The 13,898-nt window shown below is 40.9% G+C and overlaps 1 protein-coding gene across 1 annotated transcript in view; it reads right to left on the bottom strand.

Moving 5' to 3' along the window:
• Positions 1-13,898, bottom strand: part of LOC147361868 (ATP-binding cassette sub-family C member 4-like) — a 76,837-nt gene that overhangs the window by 20,124 nt on the left and 42,815 nt on the right. The window contains 3 exon segments of the mRNA XM_086328625.1: positions 1,006-1,176; positions 1,178-1,198; positions 6,740-6,829. Of these exon segments, the coding sequence (XP_086184751.1) occupies positions 1,006-1,176; positions 1,178-1,198; positions 6,740-6,829 (282 nt within the window).

The raw sequence follows: 13,898 nt of genomic DNA, 5'->3' as shown, positions 1-13,898 counted from the left end.
TAAAAGATGCTTGCTCCTTGGAAGAAAAGCTGTTACAAACCTAAACAGTATATTAAAAAGCAGAGACATCACTTTGCCAACAAAGGTCCATATAGTCAAAGCTATGGTTTTTCCATTAGTCACGTATGGATGTGAGAGTTGGACCATAAAGAAGGCAGAGTGCCAAAGAACTGATACTTTTGAATTGTAGTGCTGGAGAAGACTCTTGAGAGTCCCGTGGACTGCAAGGAGATCAAACCAGTGCATACTTAAAGGAAATCAACCCTAAATGTTCATTGGAAGGACTGATGCTAAAGCTGAATTTCCAATACTTTGGCTAACTGATACAAGTGCCAACTCATTGAAAAAGACCCTGACACTGGGAAAGATTGAGGGCAGGAGGAGAAGGGGACAACAGAGGATTAGATGGTTCAATGGCATCACCAACTCGATGGACATGAGTTTGAGCAAGCTCCAGTAGATGGTGAAGGACAGGGAGGCCTGGCCTGCTGCAGTCCATGGAGTCGAAAAGAGCTGGACAGGACTTTGTGACTGAACAACAACAATGAAATGCTTACAGATGAACTTATCTGAGATCTAGGATCTGCTTTGGAATACTGGGGGATGGGGTGGGGTGTTGGGTGGAGGGGTGGCACAGGGCAGGGGTAAAGACCCAGCAAGACTGGCCACCAGCTGACCCCGGCTGAACCTGGGGGTGCAAACATGAGGGTTCATTACATGGCACTCTCTATTCTTCAAAATTTTGTTAACTGTCCATTAAAAAAAAAATCTAAAAGTGAATGATACTTCACCAAATGAAACAAAGGCATTCTATGACCATCATTATCACACCAGAATTAAAACAGCAACATATATGACTTCATACTTACCCAGAAGTCCAGCATAAAGCAACAAATAAGACCTTTCAGATTCAAAAAAAAAGAACTTTTAACAAACCTTAGAGCTTAAATCAATGTTATCATTATTTGAAATTCGACTACATGCAACTCAAGAGTCATTACTCACCTCTTCCAAAGCACAAGCCTTTATTACTTCTTCATATTGTTCTTCTTCATATTTTTTCCCAAATAAAATGTTACTCTTCACAGTTCCTGGAAACACCCAGGGCTGCTGAGAAACATATGCGATCCTCCCGAGCACGCTGACCTTCCCCTGGCTTGGGGGCAGCTCCCCTAAGCACAGCTCTTAACAGTGACGACTGCAACAGACGGAAACACACACAGGTGAACAGGGTGCACTTAGAATGGAACACGACCCACAGCAGAACCAACACCACCCTGGTGCTTGATACACGATATCAGAAGACTATAAAGTACAGCTTTGGATACTGCAGGGAAAAAAATGGAAAAGAGCATTATTGGTCACCGTAAACTAAAGGTTGATAAGGAATATTAACACAATAACAATCTACTCTGCCTGAGTTCCCTCAGATGAAATGCTCTACTCAGCAAAGACTAAGAATGTTTAACATCCTTTTCTAGCAGAGTAGACAAGCAGGATGTGTATTTTCTGTATCTGATGTTTAATGCAGTTGTTCCTGCATCTGAGTATCTTTTACTTGACAAATACTTGTTTTTAAAAAGCTATGTGGGGCTTCCCTAGTGATCCAGTGGTTAAGAATCCACCTTCCAGGATGGGAGGAAGGGATAATTAGGAGTTCAGGATGGACAGGTAGGTACACACTGCTGTATTTAAAATGGATTACCAGCAAGGACCTACTGCACAGCTCATGGAACTCTATTCAATGTTATGTGGCAGCCTGGATGGGAGGGGAATTTGGGGGAGAATGGATACATGTGTACGTATGGCTGACATACACCCTTCACTGTTCACGTTAAACTATCACAACATTGTTAACTGGCTACACCCCAGTACAAAAGGAAATGCTAAAAAAAACAATAATTATATCCAAATAATAAACACTGAAAAAAAGAAGAATCCATCTTCCAATGCCAGAGGCTCTGGTTAGATCCCTGGTCCCCTGGTGGGGGAACTAATATCCCACATGCCCAGGGCAACTGAGCCCACATGCCACAATTAGAGATGCTATGCACTGTATCAAAGACCCAATGCAACCAAACACATAAATAAGTATATTAAAAAAACTGATAACTATGTGTGAAAAATATATCAGAAGATTATTATTTAAAAGAACTCTGAGGTTGATGTATTTGAAGACCAGAATTCCATCATGCCCAGGGGATTCAAGTCCTGGGCTCTGTGACAACCTAGGAGGGTAGGATGGGATGAGAGGTGGGAAAGAGGTTCAAGAGAGAGGAAACATATGTATACCTATGGCTGATTCATGCTGATGTATGGCAGAAACCAACACAATATTGTAAAGCGATTATCCTCCAATTAAAAATAAATTTTTAAAAAACTCCTTCATCATTTCATCCCAAAACAATGAATTTCACCTTTTTCTCAAGCGCACATGGAACCTTCTCCAGGATAGATCACATGCTGGGCCATAAAGCTAGCCTTGGTAAATTCAAAAAAATAGAAATCATTCCAAGCATTTTTTCTGACCACAATGCAGTAAGATTAGATCTCAATTACAGGAGAAAAACTATTAAAAATTCCAACATATGGAGGCTGAACAACACGCTGCTGAATAAACAACAAATCACAGAAGAAATCAAAAAAGAAATCAAAATTTGCATAGAAACGAATGAAAATGAAAACACAACAACCCAAAACCTGTGGGACACGGTAAAAGCAGTCCTAAGGGGAAAGTTCATAGCAATACAGGCACACCTCAAGAAACAAGAAAAAAGTCAAATAAATAACCTAACTCTACACCTAAAGCAACTAGAAAAGGAAGAAATGAAGAACCCCAGGGTTAGTAGAAGGAAAGAAATCTTAAAAATTAGAGCAGAAATAAATGCAAAAGAAACAAAAGAGACCATAGCAAAAATCAACAAAACCAAAAGCTGGTTCTTTGAAAGGATAAATAAAATTGACAAACCATTAGCCAGACTCATCAAGAAACAAAGGGAGAAAAATCAAATCAACAAAATTAGAAACGAAAATGAAGAGATCACAACAGACAACACAGAAATACAAAGGATCATAAGAGACTACTATCAACAATTATATGCCAATAAAATGGACAACGTGGAAGAAATGGACAAATTCTTAGAAAAGTACAACTTTCCAAAACTGGACCAGGAAGAAATAGAAAATCTTAACAGACCCATCACAAGCACGGAAATTGAAACTGTAATCAAAAATCTTCCAGCAAACAAAAGCCCCGGTCCAGACGGCTTCACAGCTGAATTCTACCAAAAATTTAGAGAAGAGCTGACACCTATCCTGCTCAAACTCTTCCAGAAAATTGCAGAGGAAGGTAAACTTCCAAACTCATTCTATGAGGCCACCATCACCCTAATACCAAAACCTGACAAAGATCCCACAAAAAAAGAAAACTACAGGCCAATATCACTGATGAACATAGATGCAAAAATCCTTAACAAAATTCTAGCAATCAGAATCCAACAACACATTAAAAAGATCATACACCATGATCAAGTGGGCTTTATCCCAGGGATGCAAGGATTCTTCAATATCCGCAAATCAATCAATGTAATACACCACATTAACAAATTGAAAAATAAAAACCATATGATTATCTCAATAGATGCAGAGAAAGCCTTTGACAAAATTCAACATCCATTTATGATAAAAACTCTCCAGAAAGCAGGAATAGAAGGAACATACCTCAACATAATAAAAGCTATATATGACAAACCCACAGCAAACATTATCCTCAATGGTGAAAAATTGAAAGCATTTCCTCTAAAGTCAGGAACAAGACAAGGGTGCCCACTTTCACCATTACTATTCAACATAGTTTTGGAAGTTTTGGCCACAGCAATCAGAGCAGAAAAAGAAATAAAAGGAATCCAAATTGGAAAAGAAGAAGTAAAACTCTCACTATTTGCAGATGACATGATCCTCTACATAGAAAACCCTAAAGAATCCACCAGAAAATTACTAGAAATAATCAATGACTACAGTAAAGTTGCAGGATATAAAATCAACACACAGAAATCCCTTGCATTCCTATACACTAATAATGAGAAAACAGAAAGAGAAATTAAGGAAACAATTCCATTCACCATTGCAACGGAAAGAATAAAATACTTAGGAATATATCTACCTAAAGAAACTAAAGACCTATATATAGAAAACTATAAAACACTGGTGAAAGACATCAAAGAGGACACTAATAGATGGAGAAATATACCATGTTCATGGATTGGAAGAATCAATATAGTGAAAATGAGTATACTACCCAAAGCAATTTATAGATTCAACGCAATCCCTATCAAGCTACCAACAGTATTCTTCACAGAGCTAGAACAAATAATTTCACAATTTGTATGGAAATACAAAAAACCTCGAATAGCCAAAGCGATCTTGAGAAAGAAGAATGGAACTGGAGGAATCAACCTACCTGACTTCAGGCTCTACTACAAAGCCACAGTTATCAAGACAGTATGGTACTGGCACAAAGACAGAAATATTGATCAATGGAATAAAATAGAAAGCCCAGAGATAAATCCACGCACATATGGACACCTTATCTTTGACAAAGGAGGCAAGAATATACAATGGATTAAAGACAATCTCTTTAACAAGTGGTGCTGGGAAATCTGGTCAACCACTTGTAAAAGAATGAAACTGGACCACTTTCTAACACCATACACAAAAATAAACTCAAAATGGATTAAAGATCTAAACGTAAGACCAGAAACTATAAAACTCCTAGAGGAGAACATAGGCAAAACACTCTCCGACATACATCACAGCAGGATCCTCTATGACCCACCTCCCAGAATATTGGAAATAAAAGCAAAAATAAACAAATGGGACCTAATTAACCTTAAAAGCTTCTGCACATCAAAGGAAACTATTAGCAAGGTGAAAAGACAGCCTTCAGAATGGGAGAAAATAATAGCAAATGAAGCAACGGACAAACAACTAATCTCAAAAATATACAAGCAACTCCTACAGCTCAACTCCAGAAAAATAAACGACCCAATCAAAAAATGGGCCAAAGAACTAAATAGACATTTCTCCAAAAAAGACATACAGATGGCTAACAAACACATGAAAAGATGCTCAACATCACTCATTATCAGAGAAATGCAAATCAAAACCACTATGAGGTACCATTTCACACCAGTCAGAATGGCTGTGATCCAAAAGTCTACAAATAATAAATGCTGGAGAGGGTGTGGAGAAAAGGGAACCCTTTTACACTGTTGGTGGGAATGCAAACTAGTACAGCCACTATGGAGAACAGTGTGGAGATTCCTTAAAAAACTGGAAATAGAACTGCCTTATGATCCAGCAACCCCACTGCTGGGCATACACACTGAGGAAACCAGAAGGGAAAGAGACACGTGTACCCCAATGTTCATCGCAGCACTGTTTATAATAGCCAAGACATGGAAGCAACCTAGATGTCCATCAGCAGATGAATGGATAAGAAAGCTGTGGTACATATACACAATGGAGTATTACTCAGCCATTAAAAAGAATAGATTTGAATCAGTTCTAATGAGGTGGATGAAACTGGAGCCTATTATACAGAGTGAAGTAAGCCAGAAGGAAAAACATAAATACAGTATACTAACGCATATATATGGAATTTAGAAAGATGGTAACAATAACCCGGTGTATGAGACAGCAAAAGAGACACAAATGTATAGAACAGTCTTATGGACTCTGTGGGAGAGGGAGAGGGTGGGAAGATTTGGGAGAATGGCAATGAAACATGTAAAATATCATGTAGGAAACGAGTTGCCAGTCCAGGTTCGATGCATGATGCTGGATGCTGGGGGCTGGTGCACTGGGACGGCCCAGAGGGATGGTATGGGGAGGGAGGAGGGAGGAGGGTTCGGGATGGGGAGCACATGTATACCTGTGGCGGATTCATTTTGATATTTGGCAAAACTAATACAATTATGTAAAGTTTAAAAATAAAATAAAATTAGGGAAAAAAAAAAAAAAACTCCTTCATGGAGGAAATCATCACCCTCTCGTGTGCACATCCCACATTTAGGTTTCTGTATTTTGTTGTACAAAACACAGGACACTAAGTGCACATGTACATGTCCTTCATATCTCTTGTAACACAGAGAAATGACATGCCTATGTCCACATCATCAGAGCACTCACCACACTGGGCTGAAATAGTCTGCCTGCATATCTGTCTTGCCCCAAAACCTGGTTGCCTCTGGAGGACAGAGGTGTCAAGATCTGGCTCATGTCTATATCTTTAGCTCCAGTACATGGCTGCACATTCCCTAATGTGCACTGATGGGACCAAGTCAAGTCACATGAAGAAATGCTCAGAGCTTCCTGGAAGAGCCTTCACCACCTCCAGACTTCCTGGAGGGGCCACTGTGACAAAAAGAAATCCCCACTGTCTCCATCCATCCTGAACAGCTGCCACATAGATAATCTCCTTCATTGAGACGTCCAAACTCCCCACGAGCAGTTCCCAACCATGTCACATGAAGCATCAAGAAGGAAAACACAATGTGCATTTATCCCGATGTATTTGGCCATGAAACCTTTTTGCAAAACTAATGTACTTAGAGAAACACCTTTCTAGATATACCCAATTCTAGCTCAAACTGAGTCACACTCAGCTCTGGGCTCCACTCTGAGGTCTGAACAGGGGCTGTGGCATTGCATCAGGCTGACAAAAGGCATCACAACTTACCCTTCCTGCGCCCACAGGTCCAACCACAGCTAACAGTTCACCAGGTCTGACAGTAAAGGAAAGGCCTTGGAGGGTTGGGGTCTCTGATTCCTGCAAATTAAAGTTTATAAAAATGTACCCATTTCAATAAAGTAATACACATGACTTTAAAAAGTAGAAAAAATAATGTAATAGTCACTGATATCCTGACATTAACTCACATTTTTCTCCTTCCTATTTTAAGATACTGTGTCCCGAAGGCCTTTTCATCCAATCCTATGACTTAGGGGGTTTGAAGTAGTTTTTGTTTGTTTAATTTTTTAACTTTACAATATTGTATTGGTTTTGCCATATATCAACATGAATCCACCACAGGTATACACATGTTCCCCATCCTGAACCCTCCTCCCTCCTCCCTCCCCATATCATCCCTCTGGGTCGTCCCAGTGCACCAGCCCCAAGCATCCAGTATCGTGCATCTAAGTTGCCTTTAGGAAGCCTCTTTCTTTTACCAGATTTACATATGGATTCAGCTCTAGACACCCACAGAATTTAGTAGCAGACATGACAAGGCATCTTCCTGAAATGCAAACTGAATGATGCACACTACTTTATTAAAATAATGTACTTAATACAATATCCAGTGTAGAAGGTTTTTAATCATTTATAAGTTTTCATCAGGACCCTTGGTTTTAACTGTTTCATTAATCTCCACAAAGCAGCAGCATAAGTACCTGGCATGCCTGGCCTTTTACTAAATAAATAAATTGAAAGTGAAAGTCGCTCAGTCCTGTCCAATTCTTTGCAATCCCATGGACTATAAAGTCCATGGAATTCTCCAGGCCAGAATACTAGAGTGAATAGCTTTTTCCTTCTCTAGGGGATCTTCCCAACCCAGGGATCAAACCCAGATCCCCCACATTGCAGGAGGATTCTTTACCAACTGAGCCACAAGGGAAGCCCAAGAATACCAGACAGGTAGCCTATTCCTTCTCCAGGGGATCTTCCCAACCCAGAAATCAAACTGGGGTCTCCTGTATTGCAAATGGATTCTTTACCAACTGAGTTATAAGGGAAGCCCTAAATAATTTGAAAGCTCCACTAATCTCTCCATTTTCTTTTGATAGAACAAACCTCAGTAATGCTCAATAAGCAAACAGGCACTTTATATTAAGAAGTCACTCTTGGTAAATTAACTCTTATAAGTAATCTTCAAAGCTCTAAAGAGAGCTTTAATTCAACACCAACAACAAAACAATGGGTAATAAAGAAATTAATTATGACACCATGGGTCAGAGTGATAAAGCCTCAATTTTATACATGATACATGCATTATGTGTCCTGGCTAAACAGGGCAATAAAGTACTCCTACTGTAAGAAAAATATAAAGCATGAAGGTATATATGACAACACATAATCCAACTCAAGGGTGAAGGACAAAGTACTCCTCATGCTGATCACAGGTCACATTCCAGAGAGACCTAGAGTATCTGCATGTCTTTACATATCTTTAGTGTTAAGAAAATAGTAACTGCTATGTCAAAAAAAAAAAAAAAGGTTTCATGTTATTAAGTAAAACACCCAAAAGACTAAAGGCATAGAGTCTGGATTAAAAGTCTGGAATAATCATCAAATTGAAATTTTTTTCTAGAAAAGACTGAACTAATTAAACAACATTCACATACTTAAAAAATGACAATGATTTTTCATCACCAAAAAAACTAGTTTCAGATTTTAGGAAGGAATGATCTACCAAAAGAAGCTACATTTTCATATGCAAGAAACATTTTTTAAGCCTTTTAAGCTTCTCCACTTTCCCCCTCAGTCAGTCTCTCCCATCAAGAAGCTTTCATAAGCCTCTTAACCATCTTCATCAGCAGGCAGACAGACTGAAAACCACAATCACAGAAAACTAACCAATCTGATCACATGGACCACAGCTTTGTCTAACTCAATGAAACTATGAGACATGCCATGTAGGGCCACCCAAGACAAACGGGTCATGGTGGAGAGTTCTGACAAAATGTGGTCCACTGGAGAAGGGAATGGCAAACCACTTTAGTATTCTTGCCTTGAGAACCCCATGAACAGTATGAAATGGCAAAAAGATAAGACACTGAAAGATGAACTCCCCAGGTCAGTAGGCGCCCAATATACTACTGGAGATCAGTGGAGAAATAACTCCATAAAGAATGAAGAGACGGAGCCAAAGCAAAAACAACACCCAGCTGTGGATGTGACTAGTGACAGAAGCCAAGTCCAATGCTGTAAAGAGCAATATTGTAGATGAACCTGGAATGTTAGGTCCATGAATCAAGGCAAATTGGAAGTGGTCAAACAGGAGATGGCAAGAGTGAACATTGACATTTAAGGAATCAGCAAAATAAAATGACTGGAATGGGTGAATTTAACTCAGATGACCATTGTATCTACTACTGTGGGCAAGAATTCCTTAGAAGAAATGGAGTGGCCATCGTACTCAACAAGAGAGTCCAAAATGCAGTACTTGGATGCAATCTCAAAAATGACAGAATGATCTCTGTTCGTTTCCAAGGCAAACCATTCAATATCACAGTAATCCAAGCCTATGCCCCAACCAGTAACGCTGAAGAAGCTGAAGTTGAATGGTTCTATGAAGACCTACAAGACCTTCTAGAAAGTGAAGTGAAGTCTCTCATTTGTGTCCGACTCTTTGCAATCCCATGGACTGTAGCCTACCAGGATCCTCCGTCCATGATATTTTCCAGGCAAGAATACTGGAGTGGGTTGCCATTTCCTTCTCCAGGATATCTTCCCAACCTGGGATTGAACCCAGGTCTTCCACATTGTAGGCAGATGTCTTACTGTCTGAGCTACCAGAACTAACACAAAAAAAAAAGATGTCCTTTTCATTATAGGGGACTGGAATGCAAAAGTAGGAAGTCAAGAAACACCTAGACTAACAGGCAAATTTGGCCTTGGAGTACAGAATGAAGCAGGGCAAAGGACAATAGAGTTTTGCCAAGAGAACACACTGGTCATAGCAAACACCTTCTTCCAACAATACAAGAGAAGGCTCTACAATTGGACATCACCAGATGGTCAATACCAAAATCAGACTGATTATATTCTTTGCAACCAAAGATGGAGAAGCTCTATACAGTCAGCAGAAAAAAGATGGGGGGCTGACTGTGGCTCAGATCATGAACTCCCTATTACCAAAATCAGACTTAAATTGAAGAAAGTAGGGGAAATCAGTAAACCATTCAGGTATGACCTAAATCAAGTACCTTACAATTATACAGTGGAAGTGGAAAAACAGATTCAAGATCTGATAGACAGACTGCTGGATGAACTATGGACAGAGGTTCATGACATTGTACAGGAGACAGGGAGCAAGACCATCCCCAAGAAAAAGAAATGCAAAAAAGCAAAATGGCTGTCTGAGGAGGCCTTACATTATAGCTGAGAAAAGAAGAGAAGCAAAAAGCAAAGGAGAAAAGGAAAGGTGCATCCATTTGAATGTGGAGTTCCAAAGAATAGCAAGGAGAGATAAGAAAGCCTTCCTCAGTGAACAGTGCAAAGAAATAGAGGAAAACAGTAGAATGGGAAAGACCAGAGATCTCTTCAAGAAAATTAGAGATAACAAGGGAATATTTCATGCAAAGATGGGCAATGAAGGATAGAAATGGTATGGACCTAACAGAAGTAGAAGACATTAAAAAGAAGTGGCAAGAATACACAGAAGAACTGTACAAAAAAGATCTTTACCATCCCAGAAAATCACAATGGTGTGATCACTCACCTAGAGCCAGACATCCTGGAATGTGAAGTCAAGTGGGCCTTAAGAAGCATCACTACAAACAAAGAGAGTGGAGGTGATGGAATTCCAGCTGAGTTATTCCAAATCCTAAAAGATGGTGCTGTGAAAGTGCTACACTCAATATACCAGCAAATTTGGAAAACTCAGCAGTGGCCACAGGACTGGAAAAGGTCAGTTTTCATTCCAATTCCAAAGAAAGGCAATGCCAAAGAACGTTCAAACTACTAAACAAATTGCACTCATCTCACACTCTAGTAAAATAACGCTCAAAATTCTCCAAGCCAGGCTTCAGTAATACGTGAATCATGAAATTCAAGATGTTCAAGTTGGATTTAGAAAAGGCAGAGGAACCAGAGATCAAATTGCCAACATCCACTGGGTTATCAAAAAAGTCAAAGAGTTCCAGAAAATCATCTACTTCTGCTTTACTGACTATGACAAAGCCTTTGACTGTGTGGATCACAATAAACTGTGGAAAATTCTTTAAGCGATGGGAATACCAGACCACCTGACCTACCTCTTAAGAAATCTGTATACAGGTCAGGAAGCAACAGATAGAACTGGACATGGAACAACAGACTGGTTCCAAATAGGAAAAGGAGTATGTCAAGGCTGTATATTGTCACCAAGTTATTTAACATATGCAGAGTACATCATGAGAAATGCCAGGCTGGATGAAGCACAAGCTAGAATCAAGATTGCCGGGAGAAATATCAATAACCTCAGATATGCAGATGACACCAGCCTTATGACAGAAAGCGAAGAAGAACTAAAGAGCCTCTTGATGGAAGTGAAAGAGGAGAGTGAAAAAGTTGGCTTAAAGCTCAACATTCAGAAAACTAAGATCAAGGACTCTGGTCCCATTTCTTCATGGCAAATAGATGGGGAAACAGTGGAAACAGTGTCAGACTTTATTTTGGTGGGCTCCTAAATCACTGCAGATGGTGACTGCAACCATGAAATTAAAGGACGCTTGCTCCTTGGAAGAAAAACTATGATCAACCTAGACAGCATATTGAATAGCAGAGACATCACTTTGTCAACTAAGGTCCATCTAGTCAAGGCTATGGTTTTTCCAGTAGTCATGTATAGATGTGAGAGTTGGACTATAAAGAAAGCTGAGTACCGAAGAATTGATGCTTTTGAACTGTAGTGTTGGAGAAGACTCGAGAGTCCCTTGGACTGCAAGGAGATCCAACCAGTCCATCCCAAAGGAGATCAGTCCTGAGTGTGCATTGGAAGGACTGATGCTAAAGCTGAAACTCCAACACTTTGGCCACCTGATGCGAAGAACTGACTCATTTGAAAAGACCCTAACGTTGGGAGAGATCAAGGGCAAGAGGAGAAGGGGACAACAGAGGATGAGATGGCTGGATGGCATCACCGACTTAATGGACATGAGTTTGGGTGAACTCCGGGAGTTGGTTATGGACAGGGAGGCCTGGTGTGCTGCAGTCCATGGGGTCACAAAGAGTCCGACACGACTGAGCGACTGAACTGAACTGAACTCCTTTCTTCCTGCCTGACACTTGGGATTCCTATTTTACTACTTTTCAATCAGGTATGACAGCAAAATAGTGAACCACCTACAAACACCAGCTTCCTATCACAGCCCCTCAGTCTGTCAAGGACAGAGTTGCCTCTGCATTCAGGCTTCAGGATCACGCACTGCTCCAGGGTGACCAGAAGGTGGCAGCACTCGACAGCTCATGCTGCTGGGTCCCTCCCCCACTGGTTATCCAGGCTCAGGAACACTGACTAACAAGGATCATAATTTAAGCCACTACTCTGTGCAGACAAGGTTCAAAACCCTGCCCCGTGAGATCTGGAGGCTCCCACAAGACGTATGTTTCGCCTTTTTTTTTTTTTTTTTTTTTTTTTGGCTGCTGCTCTGGGTCTTTGTTGGGGTGTGTGGGTTTAGTTGCTCCATAGCATGTGATCTTAGTTGATCTCTCATGTGATCTCTCATAGCTTGAGATCTTAGTTCCTCAACCAGGGATGGAACTAGAGTCCCCCATACCGAAAGGTGGATTCTTAATCACTGGACCACCAGAGAAGGCCCTGGAAGCATTTATTTTAAAACTTAAAGATCGACACCAAGTCTCATCATTTCATGAATGAGACCTGGGTCCCTGAGACCTTGCCCACCTGCCCACCTGGCTGTCTAGGAGAGCAAGTTACAGAGCTCACATCTGTTTTTTGCCTCCGAGACCAGCAGGGGCTTCATTCAGACTCAGCTTCTATCCAAAACCCCAATGTCTTCCCCTTCCCCTCCAAAGGCTCCCTCACCCATGACCTAACCTGACAGCCCTAATGACTAATGACCCCAGCAAGGGACACAGTCCTTCCATAGGAAAGGCCAGGACAACAGAACAAGGTATTCTGAACTACAGTGAAATTTACACAGAAGTCGGTGACCATGTTATTAAGCTCTTGAAAGAACAAGATAGTTCATTTTAAAATGCTGCATCAGTTCATTTCAGTTCAGTCACTCAGTCATATCAGACTCTTTGCGACCCCATGAATCACAGCATGCCAGGCCTCCCTGTCCATCACCAACTCCGGGAGTTCACCCAGATTCATGTCCATCGAGTCAGTGATGCCATCCAGCCATCTCATCCTCTGTTGTCCCCTTCTCCTCCTGCCCCCAATCCCTCCCAGCATCAGAGTCTTTTCCAATGAGTCAACTCTTTGCATGAGGTGGCCAAAGTACTGGAGTTTCAGCTTCAGCATCATTCCTTCCAAAGAAATCCCAGGGCTGATCTCCTTCAGAATGGACTGGTTGGATCTCCTTGCAGTCCAAGGGACTCTCAAGAGTCTTCTCCAACACCACAGTTCAAAACCATCAGTTCTTCAGCGCTCAGCCTTCTTCACAGTCCAACTCTCACATCCATACATGACCACTGGAAAAATCATAGCCTTGACTAGACGGACCTTTGTTGGCAAAGTAATGTCTCTGCTTTTCAATATGCTATCTAGGTTGGTCATAACTTTTCTTCCAAAGAGTAAGCGTCTTTTAATTTCATGGCTGCAGTCACCATCTGCAGTGATTTTGGAGCCAAAAAAAATAAAGTCTAAAACTGTTTCCACTGTTTCCCCATCTATTTCCCATGAAGTGATGGGACCAGATGCCATGATCTTAGTTTTCTGAATGTTGAGCTTTAAGCCAACTTTTTCACTCTCCACTTTCACTTTCATCAAGAGGCTTTTTAGTTCCTCTTCACTTTCTGCCACGCATAGTTTGGTACAAAATCAATTCCAATGGACACCCGCACACACTGGTTGGGGAGGGGGGGCGGTGAGGATGCAGGAGACAGAAGGACAGACACAGCTTTGGGCGCCCAGGTCCAGTTGAACACCTGCATGGAGGACGTGTTG

The sequence above is a fragment of the Bos grunniens genome, chromosome 12, assembly GCF_055505025.1.
Source record: "Bos grunniens cultivar Pamir isolate PY7600 chromosome 12, Bosgru_T2T1.0, whole genome shotgun sequence".
Classification (NCBI taxonomy): domain Eukaryota; kingdom Metazoa; phylum Chordata; class Mammalia; order Artiodactyla; family Bovidae; genus Bos; species Bos grunniens.
Note: the sequence above shows the minus strand (reverse complement) of the source record. Positions and strands in the feature narration are given on the sequence as shown.